Below are 26,411 nucleotides of genomic sequence, written 5' to 3'. Positions count from 1 at the left end.
AATGCAAGACAGCCACAGTTCAGACAAATCAACTACAGAAGTTATTAAATGGTGTGGAAGGAAGGCCTTGCTTCTTAAAAGACCACACAAAGAAGCGAAGAAAACATGGTGGAAGCCCCGCCCCTCTGTCCAGTGGGGCCTGGAGGCAGGCTGTGTGCCAGTGGCTCACTTCCGCAGGCCCAGAGAACAGATACCTTGCTCTCCTCCATCTGCGGGAACCTAGAACCACACGTTTGTTAGGCAGGATCTCAAGGATAAGGGTTGGGTTCTGGTCTGGAGAGCCTGGTGTGCCTGGTTGAGGAAGAGGATACTGCGTCGTCAGCTCTGCTAAGTGAATACCCAGGAAGGCCCAGAGGGGCCAAAGCAATCGATGGAGAAGAGTCCCTGGCCTGCCGGGGCCCAGAAGCCACAACGGCTCTGCCTCAGCTGCAGGTGCCAGAAAGTAACATGCCTCCAGCTGACACCACAAACACGGTGCTGCAGCAGACACTAGCAGTTCCATAGGATAATTTGGTGTTGTGCAAAGACATTCCCAGTGTATTAAGACATAGGTTCTTGTGTTGGTCAGCTTTGATCATAGGTTGAGGAGACATTGGAATCAGAGTGCAAATGATGTAGTTGCTGTTGACAGTGGGCCAGGGGTTGGGAAAGCCAGGCAGCACTGAGGGGTGGCTGAGCAAGGGAGTGCAGGAAACTATTGACACGGCTGCTCCCAGATGGAGCCACACCATTCAGAGGAAAGGTGTGGGCTTGTCCTAAGGGGCAGAATGGAACAAGGTCTAGTTGTCTGACTGACTTGGTGCTAGAGCCAGACTCTATATAGAGGCTAAGGCTCTTACATACCCACAAGTCAATGTTGGGGGGAGGAGGAGTCAAAGGAGCCCACCCCAGAGAGGGAGGCTAGCCTGCCCTGTCACCTACAACACCGCTGTACATATATATCTCAAGATTCCTGAAGGGGCAAGGCAGGTCAGGAGATCCGAGTGCCTTTGTGGCCCGTCCACAAACCAGCTTCTGAAGCCATCTGGTAAAATGAAGGTACATTCACTAATGCAAAAATATATTTGTATCTCAAGTCTGTAATGCAGTCCAGAATCAATACCTCTGGCCTTTTAGAAACATTAATTTTACACAAGGCTTTGTCAACTTCTGCTGGTAACAGTGCCACGAGAAGAACCCAAGTGGGCCAGTACCTCGCCAACATGATGCTCTGCATTTCCTTTTGTTCAGTCTGGACAAAGATGATCTACCCTCCATGACTTGTCCTTAGCTTTTCACAAATAGCTGGGGTCTGTGGCCCCATACCACACATGGAGAGAGCCAGATTCCGTGAATGCTTTACAGAAGGGCAGATGGGAATGTGGCTACTTCCCAAAGAAGTAGCCTGGCTAGTGCACCCTGCTTAGTGCTCTGTGGGTCCCTACTGGGGAACCTGCTCGGCTTGAGCACCTCCCCCAGCCCCACATTTGGTTCTCAACTTCCCTGCTGTCCGGAAAGGGCGGTTCCCTGGCTGGCCAGCACGGCCTGTTTGTCATTGGGCAGGGCTTGCCTGTCCCAACCATATTCTACCACATTCCCATCGCCCTATGACCCCGGGCCACAGTTTTCAACTCCTACCCATGTAAACATTTCACCAATCCTTTATGTTCACCTCTTCATTCTCTGGGGTGGGGAAGGAAAAACCTCACCACAGAAGGAATTCTAGGAGGGGAGATTCGGGACCCGCGGATCTACAGAGGTGAAAATCGTTAGTCCCTGACATGATTTACAGAGAACTGACGGGAATGCAATCAAATCCACAAGAGGTCTGTGTAGCAAAGGAAAGGAGATGGAAAAAACATCACAAAACTAAACTGGAAGGGACCAGGCTGCAGGGGTTCAGGGACTGGCTATGCTACACGTGGAATGACATGGCCCCTCTTCTTTAATCTCTGCCTCTTCGACTGGGAAGGGGGGGGGCTCTGCTAGACCCCCACCTCAAAATCCCAAAGCAAGCAGGGTAAGTGGGGACCAAAGGTCTTGGTAGCATCTATTATGGTTCCTCCATTAAAAAGGGGGGAGGGGTATAAAAAAAAGCCCCTGAACTCTGGCCCAGTGTGATGAGGAATGCCATGAACTCCCTCTGACCCCATGGGAAACACACTATCAGTCATTGGGTACTGGACAGAGATAAAAGTTCTTTTCCTCCTGGGGTTTGCTGATCCAGTTCCCATAGCCCATGTCCCGCAGGCTTTTCTTGAAGTAGTTCTTGGCTAACTCGTAGTCACGGGCAGCTTTCTTGGCCTCACCATAGGAGAGCTGCAGTAAATCTCTGCGGGCACGGAAGGAGCAGAGCTTCTTAAACTGAAGGAAAATGTTCTTCTTGGACACCCGAGACAACTCCTTCCCTGGTCTAGGGAAACAAAGGCACTGGTTACTCATCTGGAAGCAGGAGAGGGGAGGGGAGGGCTAAGGCGTGAATGGCCACTAACCCCGGAGACTGGCAGCAAGCCCGGCTGGGCCTCTCCTGTGCCTTCCCACCTCCTTACCCATCCACGGTGCCTCTGGTGCCATCCAGGATCTCTAGGTCGTAGCCATCGGCCAAGCACCAGTTGACGCTTGTTTCCTTGGTCTTTCCGGATTGCCTTTTGGAATCATACACACTGACTCGGCCGACCTATGCGCCCATGGAGTGATGGAAGAAAGGGAACCATTTCAGTGCAAAGGTTTGGGAGCAGGGATGCAAGACTTCTGGGCTGGGAGTATGATGCCCTGTTCTTCCCCTTCAGAGCTGCACTAACTTCACCATGGTTCAGATTCATTTCAGACAAAGTTTAAGCCTAGATACCCAAAGGGAGGAAAAACTTGCTCCTGGGAGCCCAGCAAAGGTTTCCCTTTCCACAGTGCACAGCTTTGTGCAAGACAGAGGTACGGGCCCAGATCAAACAGAATGGGGTTATAGCACCTTGGGGTGGTTGACAATAAAGGGATAGCGTAGTCCATCCTCAAATGCATTCCCATCTCTGGTCACACGGCAGCAAATAGCACGAGTCAGATGCCCTTGGCTGAAAAGGTAACCTGGGTGAAAACAAATGCAAGTTTGCACTTAGGTCTGCAGCAAGTGCTACCAAGGGGACAGAGGCAGACAAGGAGGTGGAAGATGAGAAAGTCATCAGGTCGGAAAGATAGCTCCTTTGATGCAAAGCATCTGACTGTGGCCACACAAGACACAGGACAGGGAGCAGGTGGGAAGGAAGGCAGTAAGGCTCTAAGAGGCTTCCCTGTACCCCGAGGCCCAGTCTGGCATATCTTTCCCCGATTTGCTGCCTATGCCCACCCTCCCTGCCACAACAGACTGAGCACTTAGACCGTCCCTAAGATAAAAATCAAGCTAGCTTGGGAAGGCAGAGGCATATGAATACAGAACAGCATGGCCTATAGCTTGATGAGATCTGAGCCAAAGTAAGGTGGGTTCCAGCACCCAAATTAAGTCCTTTACCTAGTGTTACAGATTTCAGGTACACAGGCTGTAGGAAGTGAGTCAACAGTGCCCCTTGCAGGCCCAGCACATTCCAGCGTAGAATTTTGTCACTACAGGACATGGTCCGGAGTCTTTCCCCAAGGCGGATGCCATCCCACGTGGGTACAATGTCACTGGACTCCACGGGAATTGTACCTTCCCCTGCATGAGAGACGAGTCGGATTGAGGAAGGCCACCACACCAAACCACATCCTGGGCACACTGTGTGCTCCTGAGGTACGGGCCATTGGCTGCTCGTATTTTTTTTTTTTTTAAGCACCTACTATGTGTCCTACTATGTGCTTGGTACTGAGAAACAATGATGAGCAGAATAAGACTTTGCTCCTTGCTATGTTTATGGGATGAGAGGAAAGAAAAGGGAGAGGGAAAGAGCAGCAATCTGACACACATGCAGAAACTCTGGAGGCTCACAGTACTCCCAAGGCATGAAGGGTGCTATGACGGGGGACAGCACATAATGGTGAGGGCAGAGGAGTCAGGGGAGCTGAAGCAAGGGAGAAAAAGGGAGCTACAGTGAGGGCTGCAGACACAGAGAACAGCACAAGCAAAGGCCCCGAGACAGTGAGGGGACTGGGGTTCCGGGGACGAAGGGCGGGTGCTGCTGCAGCGGCAGGCTGAGGCTGGAGGCTTCGAGTGGGGAACCACGTCCCTCAACTATATTTCTAGCCTGTGCTGGCTGGTTTTGTGCGTCAACCTGATACACGGTAGCGTTAACAGAGAGGAAGGAGCCTCAGCTGAGGAAATGCCTCCATGAGAACCAACTGAAAGGTTGATCAATGGGTGAGGGTCCAGCCCATGGTGGGTGGAGCCATTCCTGGGCTGGTGGTCCAGGTTTTGTAAGAAAGCAGGCTGGGCGAGGAATGAAGAACAAGCCAGTAAGCACTTCCCCTCCATGGGCTCTGCATCAGCTCCTGCCTTCAGGTTCCTGTCCTGACTCCCTTCAGTGATGAACAGCAATGATGAAGTGTAAGCCTAACAAACCCTTTCCTCTAACTTGTTTTTTTGGCCATGGTGTTTTGTCGTAGCAATAGAAACCCTAAGTAAGACATTGCCCTAGTTTTAGTATTACCCTTTAGTGTGAAGGTGTAGCAGGGGTGTGTGAGTACTCATTAGTATATATTTTTGTATGCATGTGAGCACATGTACAACCAGAGGCTGATGTTGGTTGTCTGTCTTTCTTTCTCTGATCTCTCAACCTGAAGCTCGTTCATTTGGTTAGGTCGAATACTTGTGCCTCCCAGCCTCCAGCACTGGGGCTACAGGTGTGCACTGCTGAGGTTGGGTTCTGGATATTGCACAGTGGACTTCTTACTAACTGGGCCACCTTCCACCTCCTCAACCTCGGATTTTTGGGGACGGTTTCGCTTTATAACCCAAGTACACACGTTTGATCCTCCAGCTTTAGCCTTCCAGGTCTGGGAGTGTGCTGCATGCCTGGCTGTTTGGAGCTACAATTCTCATGCCACACTACACAATCCACCCACTTAAAACACATGTGTTTTCATGCTTGTTCCATTACAACTAGTTGTCGAACATCATGTCACCCGAAGTCTTTTACACCGGGAAGTCCCTTGCCTGGCAACTCCCAGTTCCCAATCTGTGTCTGTGGGTCTGTCTGTCACTCTGCCCCTTTCAGACATGAAATCATATGACAAATGTTCTTCTGTGATTTTTCAGCTAGCATATTTTCAAGGTCCATGGTGTGGCAGGTCTCAGGACTTTATCCCTTTCTATGGCAGGTAATATGCCATCGTTTACCTGGGTATGGGTGCCCTGTTTGTTCCACTCTAGCCATTGTGACTAATATTACCATGAGCATGCCTGTTCATGTGTTTCTGTGGACACACACCTTCGCTCCTTAGGTAAAGTTCTAGGAGTAGAGCATGGCTTGTATGGTGACTGTGTTCACACTTTAGGGTATCCAGTAGGGAGGGGAAAGGGCCTGATAAATGTCTCAGGACCATGGGGATGACACTGAAGTGTGAAGGGATAGCAGTGATGTGAGGAGACATTGGACGACAGAAGAGAGGATGCTGGAGGGCAGGGCACAGCCTCAGCAGGAGCTCAGGATGCTGGCATCACATCTGCTAGCTCAGTGGACCCCACCTCCCATCAGTTCTCTTCATTTCTGCACATCCCCATTCTCATGACCACTGACACAGAGGGTGGTTCTCCTTTTATTTTTAGCTGGACTCTTCCTCGAGTTCCATGGGCACCTCTGCCTCCTAAGCAGCCTGGAGATGCCCTGCCCTCCCAGGCTGCAGACTTCCACTTGGAACCTGACCTCCCTCTCTGGTACATGCTGCAGCCTCGATGCCCACTGGCGGTCTTGCAGTAGAAGCAAAGTCTCCTATCACTCACCATTCTCCACCTTGGTGCGAAGCTTGCCTTGCTTGGGGTTTTCAAAGACAGGGTAATGGCGGGAGTCTGTGCTCTCCACAGCGCGGTCACTGCAGGATTTGTCAAAGAGGGCTCCGTCTCCACAGGGCGCCGTGCTGCCAAGCAATGGTGTTAGTTAAGACCCGCCCCCCCCCCCACAGATCTCCTTCCAACTGAGGGGGGGGGTCTTGAAATCAGCTGTCATCCAAACCAGGGATTATTTTCTTAAGCCTATTTGGGTACTGGGTGGCAGGAATTCCTTTGCCATCTGGGTATGCACCTCAAACACAGAGCAGACATGGCTTACAGTACAAGGTTAGGGTTGGGGGCCAGAGGAACATGCGGACATCCAAGCCAGGGGTACATACCTGATGTAGAGGTGAAAAGAAACGGTCTTTTTTATCTGGAGCTTCTCCCCTCCTCTGGCAAGCTCAAATATGCTGTTCTTGGCAGTGTGTTGGTTATACTTCATTAACTCACTGTAGAGAAACCTACCAAAAGAAAGCTGGCTGGGAGGCAGCTCCAGTCTGGATGGAGCAGAACACACCTCTACACCCCACCCTTGGTTTGAGCCCAGGTAAGGAAGGCAGGCCCTCAGGTGGAAGAGGGACCGGGAAGACCTCCGCGGGAGACCTCTACATGTCCTAAGAGGTGGCCTCTGGAGAGGCCACTCGGGATTCCAGGTGGGATACACGGATTCAAGATCTTGCATGGCTAGCTTCTGCTTCTCCATGACTCTTGCCCTTCGTGAGTTAAAAATGAGCCCGAGGAGAAAGCTGGCAGGGACGGAGGCTGAGTACAGATTCTCACACAGAGGGAGAGGCTGCTTCATTCCTAAGGCCTGAGGACGCAGAGGCCGCTTCGTTTGGAAAAGATGCAGCCAGGTCACAAAAGGGACTGGCTGCAAATGGCAGGCCCAACTGACTGCTGCCAATTTGCCAGAGTGGACTGGGAGCCAGGAGGGGCCCCACCACAGCTAAATGGCTGTGACCATCTTGCTCACCTGATGAAGCCCCTCCGGGAGATGATTTCTGCATGGCAGTCATTGACTGTTTCTCCCTTCAGGCTGAGAGAGTCTCCTTTCACACAGCGATTCCCTGGGAAGGGAAGAGTGCTGGTGGAGCGAGCGGGTGGAGACTGAGGGGCGGACTTCAGACTCTGCCTTTCACTTACAGAAGAACCCACCCCTGGCAGCACAGGAGTGACTGCTGTAACCTCAGCGCCTGAAGGGCTAAGGTAGGAGGGTGGTGTGACTGAGGCTAGTCTGGACCACCCAGCCTCGAAACAAACAAAATCCCCAAGCCAAAACAAATCCCAGTCAAACCCCAAACTCATTCCAAATCTGAGCTGACTGCAGCTAAAACCAACAGAAACCAGAGTGCTCCTTAACTTGGACGCTGAGGGCCCAGCAGACTCTGGGATATTTACGTAGTGTTCGCAGCTAAGCAACTAACTAAAAAAATCTTAGCAGCTCCAACTCCAAAATGTTTTGAGCATCATGTCAGCAACTTTGAAGACATTCATTCCATGTGGAGTCTTTTTTGTCTTCACCTTTGGACTTGCCCATGCTGACTCCACATAGGCTGGGAAGGACCTGCTCTGCACCAAGAGGCCAGTGTCTCAGGGTGCACTCACCTGTCCCCAGACTGACAACAACACCCATGTCCTCAGGGTCTTTCTTCATAATAATGGCAGCCAGGATCTTGCGGCCGAGAAGGGAGGGCTGGAAACTGTTGGTGAGAGCGTTGAAGCACCTGTGGCTCAGCATAGCTATCTGGTCGTGGAAGGTGCTACCAGTGAGAGGGAGCTGTGGGGACAGGAGCAGTGTCGGGACCACAGCGCTCTGCCTGCATCCTGTATGCCTGCTGGCAGGGAAGCCGTCTTTTCCCATCCCACATCCAGTAACCCAGACATGCACTCTACTGAGACCAAGACTGAAGCCAGCAAAGTGAAAAGCCAACTTCTTCTGGGGAAGAGCAAGCAGAACCCCACCCTCACCCCCAAAAAAGAGAGCACCAAAAGCAGATGTCTTAACTGTCTTTGGATGTGCATCTGGGGACCTGGAAAGGAGGAGCATAGTTCTTCTGAGACTGGCCCCTGTCACTGGGGTTACCTCTGCGAAACCCAACTGCTCTGCCTTCTCGCTCTCCCCGATCAAGACACGGAGGGCTGCATCGGCTGCGTCTTGCTTGCCTTGTTTCTTGCTGTGCGCACAGACGGCTGGAAACCAGCGGCCCCCAACTTTCGCTTGGTAAACAAACCTTTGGGATGAGGATGAGGATGAGGATGAGAATGAAATCAAGCAGCGGCAGTCCCGGATGGCTATGCCTAGAACAAGGCCACGCTGGCAAACGGGAAGACTGCTGGTCTCATTTGGAGGCACCACTCCTCAGACTCCTCAGACTTTGGTCTTTCTCATGGTTTTGTTTGTTTGTTTGTTTGCTGTCAGTTGCTCTGTTTCTTAGTGTTTTCCTCTAACCAGACCCATCAGTACTATAAGCATATTTTAAAGGTGTAAATTTTATCTCATTATATAAATGGGAACAGCACCACTTCCCATAAACTGGAAGTGACTATAAAATTCAAACAATCTTACTAAATTCTGTCTAGATCCTGTAGTGTTACCTGCAGAGGCTCTGAGCTGCTGCTCCTTGTGAAAAGGGAAGATGAGAGAGTACTGGAAAGGGTTTCTTTACAAGCTGGGAAGACGGCTGGCTCAGTTGGTAAAGTACCTGAACACAAGAACCCAAGTGGACCCCCTCCACATGCCAAAAACAGCGTGGCATGGTGGCTGCATGCTTGCAACTCCAGCAACAGAGGCAAAGACAGGTGAGTCCTTGGGGCTTGTTGACTAGCTAACCTAACCTAGTCAGAGAGGCCCTGTCTCCAAATTTAAAAACAAACAAAAGTAGAAAAATAGATGGTGACCGAGGAATGACATTCTACCCCACCCCCACGTACACACATAAAAAAGAGGTTTCTTGTCAAGTAGAGATGAAGGGCAACTGTCTCCCCACATAACCAGCACTGCCTGACTCCCTGTAAGAGGCCAACCAAGACCTCTACCACTGTGCTGTACCCCCAGCACTGTCCGAGTTCTAAAGTATCCAGTTTTGTTTCCTGATGTGCCCAGAAAGGTGACTGCAGCAAGGTCTGCCTCAGGCCAAGGAGCCAAGCTTTGCCAAGGAATTATTTGTTCATTTCCAGCAAGCTTGAGATAGCTACGGGGGAGTGGGGGGGACGGAGGGAGGAAATGGACCATGAGCTCTGAAGTAGAGAGGGGTCCACACTGTTCCTGGGGCAGGCTGCCAAAAACACCCAGAAGGAAGCCAGCAGCTTTCTGGAATCCCAGCTTTCGATCAGATCCTAATGCACACTTAGCTCTGGACAAGCCAATGGTGCCTAAGAGAGAGGCACAGCCCAGTCTCTGCCATCTGCACTGAGCTTCCTTCCCACTGTCCTTCAGACACGAAGCAGCTGAATGCCTCTGTTCCTTTCTTTGCCGGGGCTGGCAGGTCTCTGCCAGCTAGTGGGCAATGTTCAGAATTGAGGGCAGCAGGAAAAAGTCTGGATGAGCAGGGAAAGCTGTAGGGCCTCTGCCTCTGGAGACCAGGAATTTTGTGGCCATTGGGTCTTCGAAAAGGATGAGCCCTGTACACATATTTTGCATATGACAGAATGTGATTAAGCTTGTTGATTATGAAATCAGAATCCTTTAGAGCCATGCTTTCTACGGAATTTAAGTGAACTGAAGCTTAGATGTATGATTAATTCAGACCCTCCGTCATGCTGGCCACATCTCAAGTGTGTAGTAACTGCATTCAGACAGTGGCTGGGCTTTTTAGCCGAGTAAGTTGAGATTTTATTTTCAATTGTGTATGTGCATCTATCTGTGCAGTGCCCGAGAAGGCCAGAAGGGGGTGCTGGATCCCCTGGAAGCTGGAGTCAGGTGGTTTTGAGCTGCCTAGTGTGGGTGCTGGGATCTGAACTGGGAACTAGGGTCCTTTGCAGTCGCACAGTCTGCACTTTTAACTGCTGAGCTATCTATCCAGCCCTCAAAGGGAGTGAAGAAAGTACACAGTGACTACAGACAGTTCTTTTGAGACATCTGGTGTCTGGAGCCGTGCAGAAATGGGATAGAGCCTGGAGGAAGCAGGTGAAGACATGGTCTCTCAAAGACAGGTAAGAGTCTGCATACGTACTGGCTGAGGTCAGTAAGCCAAGACAGGTTGCTAGAGAGAGGCAATGAGAAGGGAGATCAGGAAACAATCATGCACAGGAGGGGAAGGGACCTGGACATGATGTGGGAGGAAGGATGCTTCCTTCATACTTCCTGACAGGTGCAAGGTAGGCAGGTGGCCTGGTTTCATCGGAAGTAAGCTATCAGTTTAGATTACCAACAGTGATTTAGGTGGGAATCTGAGGCAAAGGCTTGGAGGAGTACTCTCAAAGGAGAAGACAAAAATTGGCAGAGAAGTGCTAATAAAGGGACAAGGATATGGTGAGAGACCACTGATGCTCCACTCAAACCTTCAATGACTTCCTACTGCTTTTATAGTAAAGCAACAACCTACAAGGCAGGCCCTGTGGGCAGCCCCTGTGCCCTTCAGCAAACAGCTGGTACAGGCTTGCCCTACCCTTACTCCCTGCTCATTCACCAGACTCTCTCTCAGTCCCTTTACTAGGTCTGTCCTCCCACCACAGGAACAGAGATGTACAGTCGTCCCTTGGTGTCCGTGGGAGAAGCTTCAAGGGTTCCCCAAGGACACCACAATCACAGAACATTTAAGTTCTTGATATAAAACAGCATGGTATTTGCAAACAAGCCACGCACATCCTGCTGTGTGCCTACATCACCTCTAGTAACACAATGGTGAAAAGTACTATATAAGAAGTTGTTAGCTGGGTGGTGGTGGGCCTTTGATCCCAGGAGAGGCAGGTGGATCTCTGCGCTCTAGGTCAGCCTGGTCTACAAAGCTACACAGAAAATCACTGTCTCGAAACACCCCCCCCCCCCGAAAAAAAATGTTACCTTTATTGGTCCATGGAATAATGGAATAATAGTACTTGCATGTGTTCATTACAGACACAATTACATATGGGAGTATGTTACTAAGGATTAAACCCAGGTTTATCTAAAAGGAAATCTAGTCTACACTTGGCTAAATCGATACAGTACCAATCAATACAGGCTGCCTGTCTCCTGTCCTGAATCCTTTTTTCTCTTAGCCATCTTAAGTGATGCCTGAGCATCACTTCTTGGGAGAAGTCTTTCCCCAAGGGAGTCAAACTATGTCACAACAGATCCTTATTCAGGGCAGTCCAGCCCTTCCACAAGACTTAGCCAATGTGATCTCACACTCACTTAATGACTGTAGGCTACTAGATTAACAAAAGGGGACTCCATACACAAGTGTTAAGTAGCACAGCAGAAATAAGTTGGGATGTACCAGATGACAGAAAGCGGTGGCTTAGACTAGGGCACTAACACCAAAAATAAAAAGTAGGGAGACTTAGTCAGAAACTAAGTGTAACCAACAGAACTCAGGAGCTGTTTAGCAGGAAAGGAGGGCATAATTATCCTTGGGATTTGTCCTAGCTAGTTGTTTTTTGTTTTGCTTTGTTTTGCTTGTTTTTTCCAATTTCACACAGGTTACAGCTATCTAGCAAGAAGAACCTCAACTAAGAAAACGCCTCCAAGGAGACTGACTGTGGCAAGTCTGCAGAGCATTTTTCTTGATTAAAGATTCACGTGGGTGGACCTGGCCCACTGTGGGTAGTGCCACGCCTAGGAAGGTTGTATAAAAAAGCAGGCTGAGCAAGCCACCTGGCTCCCCTCCACAGTGGACTATAGCTGGAAATGGAATTAAACCCTTCCTCCCAAGTTGCTTTTTTTGGTCACAGTGTTTGTTCATCACAGCACTAGAAATCCTCACTAGAACAGGCCCGGCTTGAGGATGTGTAAGCAGTGCTGTTTACTACTATGACAAAGTCTGGGAGCTCTGCTTAGGGTGTGTCTGACTAGAAGTGAAAGTATGTAATACAGGAATGTGGAGCTTGGGGAGGTCTGGGTTACAGAGAGGCGTTCAGCACTTTCCAGCAGTTAGACATTAAAAGCCAACAAGTCAGTTAAGGTCACCAAGAAAAAGAGGGAAAAGTGGATGCAGCATTATTTACACAAAAGAAGGACCACATGAGATGGAAATAAAACAGCTACTAAATTAGCATCTGCCTCCCAGGACAAGCCACATGGCAAGTCCATCACTGTCACAGTCCTAAGTCTGCTGTATCCTAAGTCTTCTATTCCAGTTTCGAGGTGAATGACTGAATTCCCAGGATATTACAGAAGGGTTCACTGGAAGCTCCCACTATCATGCGACCAAGCTTAAAGAGAGGGAGGCTGGCCAGAGGGAGGGGCAAGAGCTCATGTCCTCTTTCCCAGCCAGCTTCCCACAGGACAAAGGTACTCTGAAAGGGGGTAGTCAGGAGCTCTGCTGGGCCCCTTTAGTTTGAGGACTCTAAACTGGGTCATAATCATCAAAGGGCTAATGATTGCATTGTTTTAAAAGCTGTATAAGACTAAAGAGTAACCCTCTAAAAGAAAACGGGGTGTATCAAATGAAGCAGTTCACAAGGAAATGCCAATACAGAGGATCATGGAAACATCAATGGCAGTACTACTAAAAAAAAAAAAAAAAAAAAAAAAATTAAAACAGTAAGATAATTAGTTTTAATTAAAAGCAGGTTTTATGGGGAGGCATGCACGCATGCCCACGGGGACGGACACACACACACACACACACACACACACACACACACACACACACACACAGTGCATGTACGGTGACCAGAGACAAACTGAAATCAGTCCTCTCTTTCTTTAATGTGGGTCCTAGGGATAGAGTTCGGGTCATCAGAGTTGGTATCCTTATCTAATGAGCCATCCTGCTGATCCAAAAGATAATTTAAAAATTTAAAAATCACCCCCCCACACACACACAATGAATGTTCGCCCACACGGATGAAAGTGTACCATGTGCATGTCTAGTGTCCATGGAGGCCAGAAGTGGATGTCAAATCTCCTGGAACTGGGGTTACAGAGAGCTGTAAGCTATCCTGTGGGCGCTGGGAACCAAACCTGGGTTCTCTGCAAGAGCTACTAGTGCCCCTAACCCTGACTCGCCTCCCTGGTGCCCCTGCCCCATGTTACTTTCATGAAGATTTTTCTCCTTTTCAAAAAACTTAAAAAGTTCAATATGGGGCACTAGAGAGATGGATCCTCCAAAGGATCTGGGTTTGATTCCCAGCACCCACATGGCAGCTCACTAACATCTATAATTCAGTTCCAAGGAATCAGGCCCTTTTCTAGCCTCCATGGGCACTGCAAATACACGGAACACATACATACATGCAGGCAAAACATTCACACACATAGAGTAAAAAAGTTTACAGGAGGGTACCTGAAAAGTGATGAAAAGGATAGAAGTCAATGTGCATCATTTGTTACCCTGAGGTCACAGGCCACCCTCACCCGATGACACACGGCTGTTGCCAGGACTAAGACACTCACTTGGGTTCATGAGGAGGTCCGGACTGGTCAATCAGCTTGAACTCAGCAGCAAAGCCATGGGATCGAGCATACTCTAACAGGCCGCCCACGGGGTTGGTGTTCAGGTACCTGACGAGCTCACCAATCCTCCTGATCTTGTTGGGTGCCACAGATTCGTCAAGTGATTCCGTGTTCGCGCCTCCAGACTATGGGAGGATTAGCCCAAGAGGAACCAGTAACATGTCAGAAAACCCAGAGTGATGCAAAGACAACTCTACTCTGCCCATGCTGTAACCCATGACCTGTGACTTGAGCAGGACAACGCCATACCTGGTCATCAGCTGAATTGGCTGCCTCCTCCTGCAGAGCCTTCATGGCTTCCTCTGCCGCCATCTGCTTTGCTACTTTCTTGCTGGGGGCACTCACAGTGGGGAAAGTCTGGGCTCCCACTGCTACACAGTACTGGAACCTTAGAGGAAACGATGGGCGAAGGATCACAATGGCTGGGCTAAGGTGATCTGCCTCGCCCTGGTCGGCTGCCATCCTCCTCTACTTGTAGCTCTTACACACATCACTTCTGTGTAGTTATTCTGGCCTTGGATAGCTAGTGCGCCCCGCTCACCCACTGCCCCCAGTCTTGTGACCTGGATAACCACTCATCATGCAAGTATCACTCACTCCTCACACCCTCCGGGAGCCTTCTGCTGAACAAGTATGTGCACAGAACCCCCAAGCAGGGAGCTGCTAAGGCATGCCCAGATTCTCAACCTTTCTGTCCCAACAGTGACCGCCACGCTGTCCATGCTGTGACCCTACCTAGTCCTTCGACCCTTCGAACTCCTAATCCCAGACTCTCTGCTTCATAGCAGCAGCCAGGCCCTGAAGGCCCCTTTCCAGACTGTAACAGGAGAGACCATAAAGAGGAACGACTTCTCAACTCCGAGGCTGCAAGGAGTAAGTGTCTTTGCTACTCTGGGCGAGACCTCCACAGGAGACGCCACACATAAGACATACTTGGGGTCATGGGCAGGGCCTTCTTTGGACAGGAGGCGAAATTCACAGGAGTTCCCTAATTTGTGCATACACTCGAGCAGTGTAGTGACGGGGCTCTTCCCAGAGAATAATGTTGCTGAGGAGCTGGAGGTTTGGGACTCTGCTGGCTGGAGAAAAGGAAAAAAAAAAAAAACAAAAAAAACAAAAAAAAAAAACGACAAAACACAGAAACAAAACTCAATTGATCACCATGGCAGAAGGCAGTGGGTGTTGCTCTCCCACTCCTGTTTTTCTGAAACAATGTCTCCTCCTGCATGGCAGGCTGGCCTTGACCCCAAGACCATCCTCCTGCCTCAGCCTGCCAACTGCTGCAATTAACTAGTCCCTATGCACCCCAAGTCCTTTTTTTAGACAACTAAAGGTTAGGAGTTGCCTTCCAAAGGAGCTACTGGGGGGCACAGGAAAGGGTGACTTATCTTCTAAGAGAGGAGAGTGGATTCAAGGTCTGTGATGGTTGGTTTTTAACTGTCAACTTGACACAGCTAAAAACCAAAGGAAAGATGTCTCAGTGAGGTACTGTGTCAGACTGGCCTGTGAGTAAGTATATCTGAGAGACTGTCATGATAGCTTAGCTAGACCACCCTAAATGCTAGCAGCCCAGATAAAAGCACATGGCCTTGAAAGCTTTGCTTTTTAAAGACAGGGTTTCTCTGTAGCTTTAGGGCCTGTCCTGGAACTCACCCTGTAGACCAGGCTGGCCTGGAACTCACAGAGATCCACCTGCCTCTGCCTCCCGAGGGCTGGGATTTTAGGTGGGTGCTACCACCACCTGGCTGAAAGCTTTGCCTTTTTGCTTGTCTGGCCTTCGCTCTCCCTGAGGAGTCCATCTGCACTGTGCTGCTGCCTCCCTCCCTGAGAGTAGAACTGGCTTTTCTGGACACTGGCGCAGCTCTCTGAGAACTGCTCACGCCTTCAGTGCCAGGCTGGGACTGACAAGGCACCCAGCCTCAGGGACTCAGAAACTACCAGTTTTCAGCCTCCTAGCTGGGAGATGGCCCTCATCAGACCACTCTGACCATACCAAGTGCCCATCTGCGAAATCCTTTTAATTATCTGTTCTGTAAGTTCTGTTCCTCCAGAGAATCCTGACTAATATTTGCTTCTTTTGACCCCGACACTCGGCAAATACAATCAGAGTAGGAGGGTAGAAGAGGAGGAGCTGGCTAGGGGGAAGGTGAGGTAGGGTGAGGAGTAGGGCAGGGGTGCTGCCTCAGGACAGCGTTGACTATTTGAGCCAGGAAAGCTTCCAGAGTCTGTCAGACCCTGACGCACGACAGTCGAGGGTTACCCACCTTCTCTGAGTCTTCGTCCATGGGGCAGTGCGATAATTCTTCTGGTTTCCCACTGTCTTTAGCTTTGGCTTCCCGAAGCAGAATGGCCATGGCCTTCATTGCTGCATCCTGCTTGGCCACTTTCTTGCTGCCAGCTTCAGCTGGGGGAAACTCTCGGCCATTGATGACAACCTGGAATTTAAATCTTGGTGGAAAGTGATGAGATGTGTGAACACCAGGTTGGGTCATCCCTCTGTTCATTCACAAGAGATCTCTACCCCAGGATGCTCTGCTATACTGAGCACCTTCCAGGGTCTCTAGCTCTACATAGCCCTGGCTGTCCTGAAGCTCACTATATAGACCAGGCTGACCCCAAATTCAGAGATCCTCCTGCTCTGACTCCTGACTGGGATTAAACACGTGTGTCACCACACCCAGTGGTGTCTTATTGATTGTTTTAGCTGTGTGTGTGTGTGTGTGTGTGTGTGTGTGTGTGTGTAGATCAGAGACAACATGCAGGAGTCACTTTTCTCCTTTTACTACATGGGTTCAGAGAACTGAGCTCAAGCTGTCAAGCTTGGTGGTGAGAATTTTTAACTTGCTGGCCCGCCATGTTTTAGAGACAGGGTTTTGCTCTATAGTCCAGGCTGGCCTTGAACTACACATCCTCCTGCCTCTGCCTCCCAAGTGCTGGGATTGCAGGCGGGCTGGCCCGCTATCATTTCTTAACAATGAAACAAGATGAAGTGCACAAAGAGACTGGTGGACAGTCTTGCTAACAACCCCCAGAACTTTACCCTAGCCAACTATGTGGACTGGCCTCCTCCGTGGAGGCCCTAAAAGACAAGAATGGCATTGTGTCCCTTGTCCCTTTTCCAATTCCCCAGACACCCACAGCAGACACCTGGCCCGTGGCAGGGGCCTGCTAGCTGGTAAGAAGGGGGGAAGGGGAGCTGGGTGTGAGAGGAGAAACAAGGGCTGGGAGGGTGGGTGAGGGCGAGAAGGGGCCACCTGTGAAGGTTTGCTGTTTAGGTGGGTGATGTGTCCCAGGTCACTGTAGCAACCTGTCCTTCTCAGATTGCTTGTGCAGTGCTATAGATCTGCCTGTCCCAGGTCTGGGATGAAAAATCAAAACACTTGGCCCTAGACTCTGTGTCCTTTGCCCAAGCTTTTAAATGTCTTAGCTCTTTACTCAGGCTGGAGTCATTGCATTCACTCAGGGAAGGAGGTCACGTCTTTTAGATCTCCAAAACACTTGGCTATAATATAACATCTTTTTTTTTCCCCCCCATTTTGAGGCAGAGTCTCACTATGTATTAGCCCAGGCTAACCTGGTACTCTCAGTCACCCGAGAGCTGGGATTATGGGTATGTGCCACCATAGCTGGCAGCATTCAAGTTCTTTATATAGTTGAAGTCTAAAACAATGACTAACAGCAAAACATATATCTTTCCCTTAATTCTTTGGATGAGTGGTGAGAGAAAGAAAGAATGCTAGCCCCTTGCCCCAAAATGGGTCTTGGCTCTGTCAGTTTGGGAATAAACATACCCCCTTTATTTAGCAGCTCTCCTGAAGTGATAACTTGGTATCATGAAGGAAGTTAAGGAAGAAACAGGTCACTGTGGGGAACCCTCACCCTAGGAAACCAGTGGTCACACATCAAATATCCTGCGTATCAGATATTTGCACAACGATTCATAATAGTAGCAAATGTATAACAGTTATGAAGTAGCAAGGAAATCATTTTATGGTTGGGGGTCACCACAAAGCGAGGAACTATATTACGTATATTAAGTATTAGGAAGGTTGAGAACCACTGTCATAGTGCAAAGCCTCGCCAGTGCATGAGCGAGGGAACCTGACTTCTTAGCTCGGCAGTGGCAGCGGCACGTGCAGCCCATCTACTGTGCAGGGGCGGTGTGCAAAATTAGAAGCACCACCGTGGATGAGACTGGCAGCTGAGGCTGGAGGAAGTACACCTGCTGCTGCCTAGCAAGTAGTGTTCCTCTGTCTGCTCGGCCTGCCCCAGCCCGCCCGCTAGGTCTGGCAGTGATGGGGATAGTGGTATCTGTGTTACCTCTGGCCTAAGAAGGTAGATATGGGTGCACAAGAGCTAGTCATCCCTAAGGAAGTTTACTTCCGCCAAGAGAGTCAATCTCCCCTTGCTCAGTCAGGATTCTGGCTACCCTTAGGTCTAGCCTCCATGATTAGCACTTAGAGAAAGGACTAATCAAGGACGATTTAGCCAAAAGGTGGAAAAGAGAGAAGGCAAAGATGGGAGCCACCAAGGCCACCACTCACAAATGGGCTGAGGCAGTGCAGGAGCCAGAGCGCCTGACTCAACACTAGGCACGATTCCTGGGTGATCTCTTACCGAGGTTCATGGGATGGTCCACTCTGTTCTATCAGGTTGAAATCACAGGTCTGACTAGTGAACTGAGCATACTCTAACAGCCCGCTGACAGGGTTCTTCAGCTGGCACTCGGTCAGCTTCTTGTATGGTGAACACCGTGGCAAGGTAGGGCTGTAGAAGGAGGGCATCTCCATGATGGCTCGAAACTCACCTGGTGCTGTGTGGATACTATTCAAGTTATCTGGGATGTCATCTGTGGCCCACTGGCCATTTTCAGAGTCAACATACCCTGCTCTGGAGGGGCCATTGTGATAAGCGTGTGGTCGCAGTCTTACTGGTCCTGGTCTGGCCTCATACCTACTTTCATACTTTATCACAGGCTCCTGCCCATTCTCTACTTTTTGAGGGGTTGCCATGCTGCTTGAGGCACCTGATGGGGGTGAGTGGCAGGTGGGGAATGAGGTGCTTCTGGTAGCCTCTGGGACAGCTGCTGGAACACTGTGTGTACTTCGTTTTATCTGCAGCCTCTCCCGCTTCTTGTCAGTCAAGTACCAGATGGGAGGTGTGGCCCCTTGTCGGTAGACATCGCCTTGCCTTTCCAAGTCAATCAGCACTGCATTCACATCTCGGGCCTTGGTGAGGCCAATGTTCTTAGCCAGATTCAGGGCAGAGGAGTTTGACACATTGAACAGGTAGTCACAGATTTTCTCCTTGATCTCTGCCATGTCAAGAGGCTCAGGAGGCCCTTCTAAGTCAGAGGCAGGATCTTTGTCTTCACTGTCCACACCAGGCTCTTCTTGAGGGACTGCCTGAACACAAGTGTCTAGATTCACCGCTCTAGCAGGCTGAGTCCAAGCCTGATGTGGGGGTGCAAGGCTCCACAGAGGGGGAGTTCCCCCTCTTCTACGCACCTTCCCCCTCCTTTCCAAGGAGTACAATATACGATTGATCTCCTTCTTTGGAAGCCTGAGCTCTCTGGCTAGTACCTGGGCGCTGGAGGCCTTGCCCTCACCAAGCTCCTCCAGGCGGCCTAGGATCTTTGGCTCTGGATTCTGACTGATGCTCAGCTCCCAGAAGTGCGAGCAAAGCCTGTCAGCACCATTCCATGACAGACTTCTGCTGGGTGGGAGTCCTGTGTGGGACCCCTGACTTCCGAGAGCCACACTTCTGGGGAAATCCCAGATTTCCAGTTGCTTGCCTTGGGAAGGAGGCCCTGGGAACCTGGGCCAGTGTCCTGGGAAGGGTGGCGGCAGTGACTGGGACTGCTGTCCAATCAGGGGCGCTTCTGGGAGCCGCCCTTTGAGAAAGTTTATCTGCTGGAGCTGGAAACTCCTGGGGTAAGACCCAGGCCCATGTGGCTGTGGATGTCTCCACTTGTTATGCTCATAGCTGGGGTCCAAGTAGGAACGTGCCTGGTGGGGGAACACCCCTGCAGAAGACAACATGGAGGACAAAGCTTGAGTTAGGGACATATACGAACCTGTCACTATCATCCCTCCAGCTGTTCCCAATTGTAGTGGGCAGGGTCGCTGACTGAGCTGCTGACTGAGCTGTGGCCTATGTCCTCACTAGGGTGACTTTAGTCCACTAATGAATACTGCTTGGGAGGAGGGTGCAAGACGTACAGCCACTTTGGTCTCTAGAGCCTTGCCATGTGGATGATCTTGACGAGCGGAATTTAAAGGTGCATCTGAAGTGCATCCCTTTCTTCCAGCTGAAGGAGAAGTATAACTAGCAGGAGCCATCTCCATGTGGTAAGGGGCTCTCAGAGGTTTACCCCTTGGCTACCCTGGTCCCTGGAGGATTTGAATTTGGTCTTAGGGAAGCTAGGGAGTTGCTGTCTAAAAACAGCATGTGGTCTTTCTTCCCTCTTCAGCTGGCATCAAGGCTCACTGGACATGGGAACAGGCAGGGTCTAGCACCACTTCTATCTTATTTCCCCAGGTCCCCATGAACACCCTGCTGGAGAGCAGGGGTGGTCATGGGATGGGAGCACTTTGCTTGCCTTCCTCTTGCTTGCAAACTCGCAACAAACATGCAGCAATGTTTCTGATGCATTCACAGCCTTCCTCTGACTCTCTTAAAGGCTACAGGGAGCTGGGCCACAGCTTTCTGTTCCCCACTCTGTCACCATTGGAGATCTTACCATTATAATCACAACTGCTGTACCCCATTATTTGGTTCCTTAACTTCCATCTTCACCTGTCAGCCACATGAGGTCTTCATCTAGTGACCCTACCAATGTCACTACTATGTAACTCAGGTCACTGCTAAGTTGTCAAACATTGAAACTCTTTTCTGGGAGCTGGTAAACATTTTCTAGAGGAGGCCAGATGGCTTTGAGCAGCATTTACTGAACTAAAGTCTGTAGAAACAAGATCAGCCCTGGCTCTCCTTTATGCACGTCTAGCCCACAGGGCTTGGGAAAGAGGTATTGCGGTGCAGAATGAACGGCCCAATCACACAGCTCAAATAATGGAGACTATAGATTTTTGATTGATTCTTTGTGTGATTCTGGGGAAAAGACATTTTCATTTCAGAGAGGTTAAAGTCTGTTTCTAGGTAAATGCCTTTTTCTTTAGACTTGTTTATTTTATGCGTATGAATGTTTAGCCTGCATTTATGTCTGTGCATCACATGTGTGCCTGGTGCCCAAGAAGGCCCCGGAACTGGAGTTACAGATGGTTGTGATTAAACAGCAGCTACAGTTCTTAACTGCTGAGCCATCTCTCAGCAAATATGGGTACCTAGTTACAAAATAGCTGAATAAATTGAAATATACTCACACTATGGAACATTAGTCAGTTTTTAAACATATATGTTGGATACATTTCTTTCTCTCTCCCTCCTTCTGTCTCTGTCTCTCAAAGAGACAGTGTTTCTGTGTAGTCCCAACTATTCTGTAACTCACTATGTAGATCAGGCTTTCCTCAACTCACAGAGTTCTGCCTATCTCTGCCCTCCAAATGCTGGGATTAAAGGCATGCACTACCACACCTGGCTATGTGTGGCTCTGACCACAGAAAATCTGGGTATACGTTAAAAGTGTAAATGGCAGAGTACAGGTATGTTACACTCTCTTCTATTAAGAAAAAGGAAAACCCAGAAGAATATATATGTGAGCATGTGCCAGTATGAGCAAGGATGAAAAGAAACAGTAATGAATTTACTGAGTTATTTGGGGAAAGTAGGACTAGAGAAGGAATTATTTATCCTGTCTTCTTACCCCTAAATGTCCCCTAAAAACCAATTTCCAATTGAGAACAGCTGCCGACAGTCACTTACTAGCACTGAGTATTCCTCAAAGTCTTTTCCTTCAGGTCAGATGTCCTCAGTGTTTTTGGGGAAGGGCTTTTTAAAATACAACATTAAGGGCTGGGAAGATGACCCAGTGGGTAGAAGCACAATCCTAAAGACCTGAGTCTGAATCTCCAGAACCCACAAATAAGCCTGATGTATGGTGTGAGCAAAGTAATTGCAGGACTTCTGAGGACATAGGGAACCAAGAAGTTAAAGTCCTGGAAGGCTGAGGGTGGACACTGGAAACAAGAGACCCTGGTCTCAAAAGAGCTGAAGGTGAGGACCCAACCCTGAGGGGCTTCAACCTCCAGATAAGGAGTATATGTACGCATGCACACCCATAAAATTGAACGTTGGCTTTTGGGGTAGGTTTCTTGAGATAATGTCTCACCCTGTAGACCATGCTGGCTTTGAACTCACAGAGATTCACCTGCCTCTGCCTCCTAAGTGATAGGATTAAAGACATGTGCCACCATGCCTCCAAAAAATAAGTTTTAAAAGTAAACACACACACACACACACACACACACACACACACACACTTTAGACTAAAGCTCAGTGGCAGAACACTTGCCTACCAAGTGTGAGGTCATGGGTCATCCCAAATAGCTTTTAAAAGCTGGAGGTATAGAGCTGAGTGGGGCATGCCTGTAATCCCAGCACTAGGGAGGAAAGAGTTGTGGATGGCTAAGGGCAACCAAGGCAACACATAAAAGAACTGTCACAAAAAATAACCCCCCCCAACCACCAATTGAAGATAAAGAGCATTTCTACCTCCACCAAAGTTTTCTCCTTCCCCACTGCCTCCAACCTTGCCCTCACTTCCAGCCCTCAGCCCATTGCTTTCCAGAATGTCACTTTCAGTGCTGCGCACACACAGCATGAGCCCTCTGAATCCGGATTCTTCAGAACACTGCAGTTGGGACTCGCGTATGGCAGCACAAGGACAGCATTTCTCACTTTAGTGCTAAATAGAATTCCACTGCAGCTTACCCAGTAAGCTGTGGAAAGACACCCTAACCCTAACACAGTAGGTCACTTAAAGCTAATTTAAATTTTCCAGGAAGTTGAAAGAGAGCAAAGAGGGAGGGCCATAAGGTAAGAACAGTTGCTCAGGTGGGGCTACAGCAGCTCAGCGGGGTATTAGCTGCCCTAAGCAGAAAGCGAAGGGGAGTCCTGGGTCCTCAGGGTCCTGCTCAGACCCAGGTCCACCTTCTCTCATACCTCCTTCCTGCGATTGCTCAAAGCTGCAAAACCTAGCTGCCTACAAATCCCCAGAAGGACAGATCGGCTTGATGAGCGAGCACACAACCCGCGCAACTCACACTCCACAAGCCGGGGCGCAGGGATGGAGACCCCGCGGGCTTACCTGCGGGTCCCCTGAGCCCCTGAGACATAGTGCCGGCCAGACCCGCACTTGGGCCGCAAGATGGCTCCCCAGAGTTCACTTTCGTTTCCTGGAAAAGCCAGCTTCCCCCGCCTGCCAGATGGCTGGGCCAGGAGGCGGAGTTTGTTCTAGGCAGCAGAGAAGCATCCGGCCCACCCCAAGGGCTGGACCGTGGCAGTTTTCATTCTGGGCTTTCCTGGCCACTCCGCCTCAGCTATGTACTATTCATGCTATCTAAGAGCTAGAGTGCAATTTATGTCATCGACAAGCATATTTTTATTCACGGTTTTTTGGAAAGTTTCACTTGGGCACTCAACAGCATCCCCCCCCCCCCCCAGAAGTTCCTTTTCTGTGTTTAATCCCAGTTACTTAAGAGATTTACAAGTCTGTCCCTCCCTGGGGTGACTGACTATCTGGCAGATGCCCTGTCCCCACTAGTTTCATCCACCCTATCGGCTGCCCCAAACTTCATACCATTTTATGGATATTTATACCTTCTTGCATATTCTATTACTCTGTCTAGAATGCTCCTCCTTTTCCTTGTTTTTGTTCTTTGAGACAGGGTCTCATTCTGCAACCCAGGCTGGTCTTTAATGTATAGCTCAGGCTGGCCTCTAACTGGCCATACTTCTCCGGCTTCTGCCTCCTGAGTGCAGGGGATTATAGATGTGCACCACTGGGCCTGGCTTTCCAGCAGCTAGTACTAGTACAAGCTATTTTTCTTTCTCTTTTTTTTTTCTTGTTCTAAAATATACATTTTAATAAGATCTACGGTGAACGACAATGCTTTCTTAGAAGCTTCACATAATCATGGAAGAAGTTAAGAGAATGTACATCCAATCACAGTTTATAGTGGGTCTCTTAGTGCCAATCTGCCAGCCACACTGAACATGTCATTATATCATTTGTGCAGGACACCAATTTTGTTGGGGAAAGGGAAGCAAGCGCAATCCTCAATGGTGTGTTCATTACAACTTCAGAGAAATTCCACCGACAGCCAAAACAATTTCAGTAAACATGTTAGGGGAAGCAGACAAGGCCTTTGAGGCCCAGACACACTTTCTTGTGTATTGCATTGCGTTCACCACCTACAGTGGGTAGTCAGGATGGTCTTCAGGACAGCATGGTCAACAGGACTAGGACAATCCTAAGATGCTGACAACTGTGACAAAGTCCTCAGACTTATCTGTCATAGTGTTTGATGTATTCCTCCACTTTGTTAAGGGAGGTCCTCCTCATCTGGCAATTGATGTTCTGCAGCTTTGTGAAGCTGTTTTTAAAACCTGGTTCTGAACTGTGTCCCAGGCAGGCCTTTCCCTCCAGGTAGGGGGATGGCAGGGAGGAAACAGGAATTTGTATTGCAGATTCTACTTGTCAGCAACTGGGCACTTACAGCCAGTAAGACATTTCACGTTCCTGGGCACGTAGTGTGCGTGAGTGTTCAGCACCCAGCACCTGGTTCAGCAGTCTGGGCAAGATGGGTGGCTCAAAGTCAGTCCCAATCATGGCCTTCCCGTAGGTAGAGAGATCTCTGGGGCTTGCCTGTGAGCAGGGCTGTTTAACTGTATCCCCTGCACAGTGAGCCCACAGAAAGGAGGTGGATGAATACCGTGCACTCAAATAAGCAAAACAATGTACAAAACAGAAACTTCACAGGTGGGAATAAAAAGTAACAATGAACATATAAAAAGAGCTCAATTAGGTGTCATCAGGGAACCTCAGTAAAGGAGTCCAGTGAGCTGCTGTCTACTCACCAGGTAGGTACCATTAACTAGCACATAGGACCAGGTATGAGCAGCCAGCCCTCAGTCACTGTAGGATGTCACTACTTAGGAAAACACACCCCATCATTTAACCATTCCATGCCTCTATCAGGATAACCTTCAAAACACTGGAAACAAAGAACCTAAGAGTCTATCTAATGAAAATAAACAAATGTGCCAATATTAGATAATACAGTAATTGAGGTAAAAACTACAACCACATGCAACAGATGGGAAACAATAGGGTAATACTGAGAGAAGACACGTGAAATCTCCGACCAGGCAACACTCAGTTGTATCATGCACTGCACGGACAGGTCCGTCTTCATGAGGAAGCTGCACTGAATGGCAAGAATATTCTGGGTGCTAGCTATAGTCCAGTTTTTCACATGGGTAGTGGTTACATACGTTCACTTAACGGCTTGTTATGCACTGGTGATTTATTAATGTGTATATGTAGATGTATGTGCATGCTTATATTCCACAACTTTAAAAGGTAAAGAAACAGAGAGAACCACTTCTCCCTGCAGCAATTCTAGCCCACCTTCCCTTGTTCTCTGTTCCATTCACGCAGCCTCCACTGTGCCTTACCTCTGCTCCTTTGCCTTGCTGGTAAGTAATCAGGAGGAATCCGGGAGGAGCTGCCGTGGTGTCTCCAGTGCAGGCAGCTGGTCCTCCCAGCAATTCTGTCCTCTGTGAACCAAACACAGGAAGAGCTCTCAATAGAGAACCTTTCTTTCCCACTGATCCTTTTATGCCTTGGGAGGACAACAGTTGTCACAATCTCAGCAGCTCAGTTCCTACACTCAGGTTCATTGATAACCCTTAGTCTCCTCTCCCCTGAGAACTGTTTCCTCTCCCAGGCTGTAACACATCTCTGTTCTGTTCTGCTTATGTTTATCATGGAACTGTTCAGAAAACACAAACAGGCACACACAATGAAAGCCAACTTCCTGTTTCCACTGTCAGCTTGTGGGTGCATCCCTTTTGCAGGGTTTCCCCTCAACTTGAGGGTGGCAGTCCCATCACAAAGAGCTTACTTGGTTGGCTCCTGTCAGGTTCTCCAATGACCTCAGTTCAGCCTACAGAGTACTTTACTTACCTCTCAGGGTTACTCATTAGTCACCACCCAATTAATTCAGAGTTACCACTAAAATAATGTATCACACACACACACACACACACACACACACAAAAAAAAAAACCCAAAACACAAACAAACCCCTCAGCCCCGGCAGATGCCCGGCTTCACTGTGGCCAGGCTCCAGTCCCACATGTGCCTTCAAGAGCTGCCTCTAGGCTTAGTTTTGCTTTTAACTACAGTTACTGTTATCTGGGTGAGCTGTTGTACATTTTATTTAAGCTCGCGTTGTGGAGAGATGCATGTCTGCAACAGTTCTTGAGTCTGTAATTTCCCCGTAACCAGACTTCAGTACACAGACAGCTGTTTACCTGCAAGTGAGCCGTTTGCCTCTACTGTGTAGCAGTGTTTTGCTGGCTCACCTTCAGTGCCGGCTCCCACAGGGGCACTGAGAGAGGAATGAGCTGCCCGGGACCGCATGGTACATGAACAACTAACTAGCAATGTGTTATCGGGGACGTAGTGAGGCGCTGAGCTACGAGGCACTAGGGGCATTAGTATTATTTTAATTACTTTAAATTCCGTGTGCGCGCGCGCATGCGGGATGGGTACATGCGCACGGATACAGGTGCCTTAGGAAGTCAGAGGTCTCCGATCCTCTTGAAGCTGGAGTTACAGGCAGTTGACACCACCTGATGAGAGTGCTAGAAACTGAAGCCAGGTCCTCTGCCACAGCAATGTGTGCGATTAATAGT

At 49.4% G+C, this 26,411-nt stretch overlaps 1 protein-coding gene across 3 annotated transcripts; it reads right to left on the bottom strand.

The window, feature by feature from the left end:
* Nucleotides 1-1,039: 1,039 nt before the first annotated feature.
* Adar (adenosine deaminase RNA specific) lies at nt 1,040-25,233 on the bottom strand. 3 transcript variants are annotated; one of them, XM_051199405.1, is made up of 15 exons: nt 25,167-25,233; nt 18,147-19,554; nt 15,794-15,977; nt 14,463-14,608; nt 13,779-13,917; nt 13,470-13,654; nt 7,935-8,160; nt 7,535-7,706; nt 6,903-6,996; nt 6,268-6,390; nt 5,882-6,015; nt 3,479-3,661; nt 2,945-3,057; nt 2,529-2,656; nt 1,040-2,392 (listed from the first exon to the last, which is right to left on the bottom strand). In XM_051199405.1, the coding sequence occupies exons 2-15, from the start codon at nt 18,848-18,850 to the stop codon at nt 2,146-2,148; spliced, it is 2,778 nt and encodes a 925-aa protein (XP_051055362.1). In that variant the 5' UTR covers nt 18,851-19,554; nt 25,167-25,233; the 3' UTR covers nt 1,040-2,145. The 3 variants fall into 3 exon arrangements, with proteins under 3 accessions (XP_051055362.1, XP_051055360.1, XP_051055361.1); XM_051199403.1 differs by lacking the exon at nt 25,167-25,233 and adding an exon at nt 22,795-22,897; XM_051199404.1 differs by lacking the exon at nt 25,167-25,233 and adding an exon at nt 22,795-22,897 and having other exon boundaries at nt 8,013-8,160.
* Nucleotides 25,234-26,411: the final 1,178 nt, after the last annotated feature.

Source organism: Phodopus roborovskii, unplaced genomic scaffold (genome assembly GCF_943737965.1).
Source record: "Phodopus roborovskii unplaced genomic scaffold, PHOROB, whole genome shotgun sequence".
NCBI classification, from domain to species: domain Eukaryota; kingdom Metazoa; phylum Chordata; class Mammalia; order Rodentia; family Cricetidae; genus Phodopus; species Phodopus roborovskii.
This window is presented reverse-complemented; position numbering and strand designations above follow the sequence as displayed.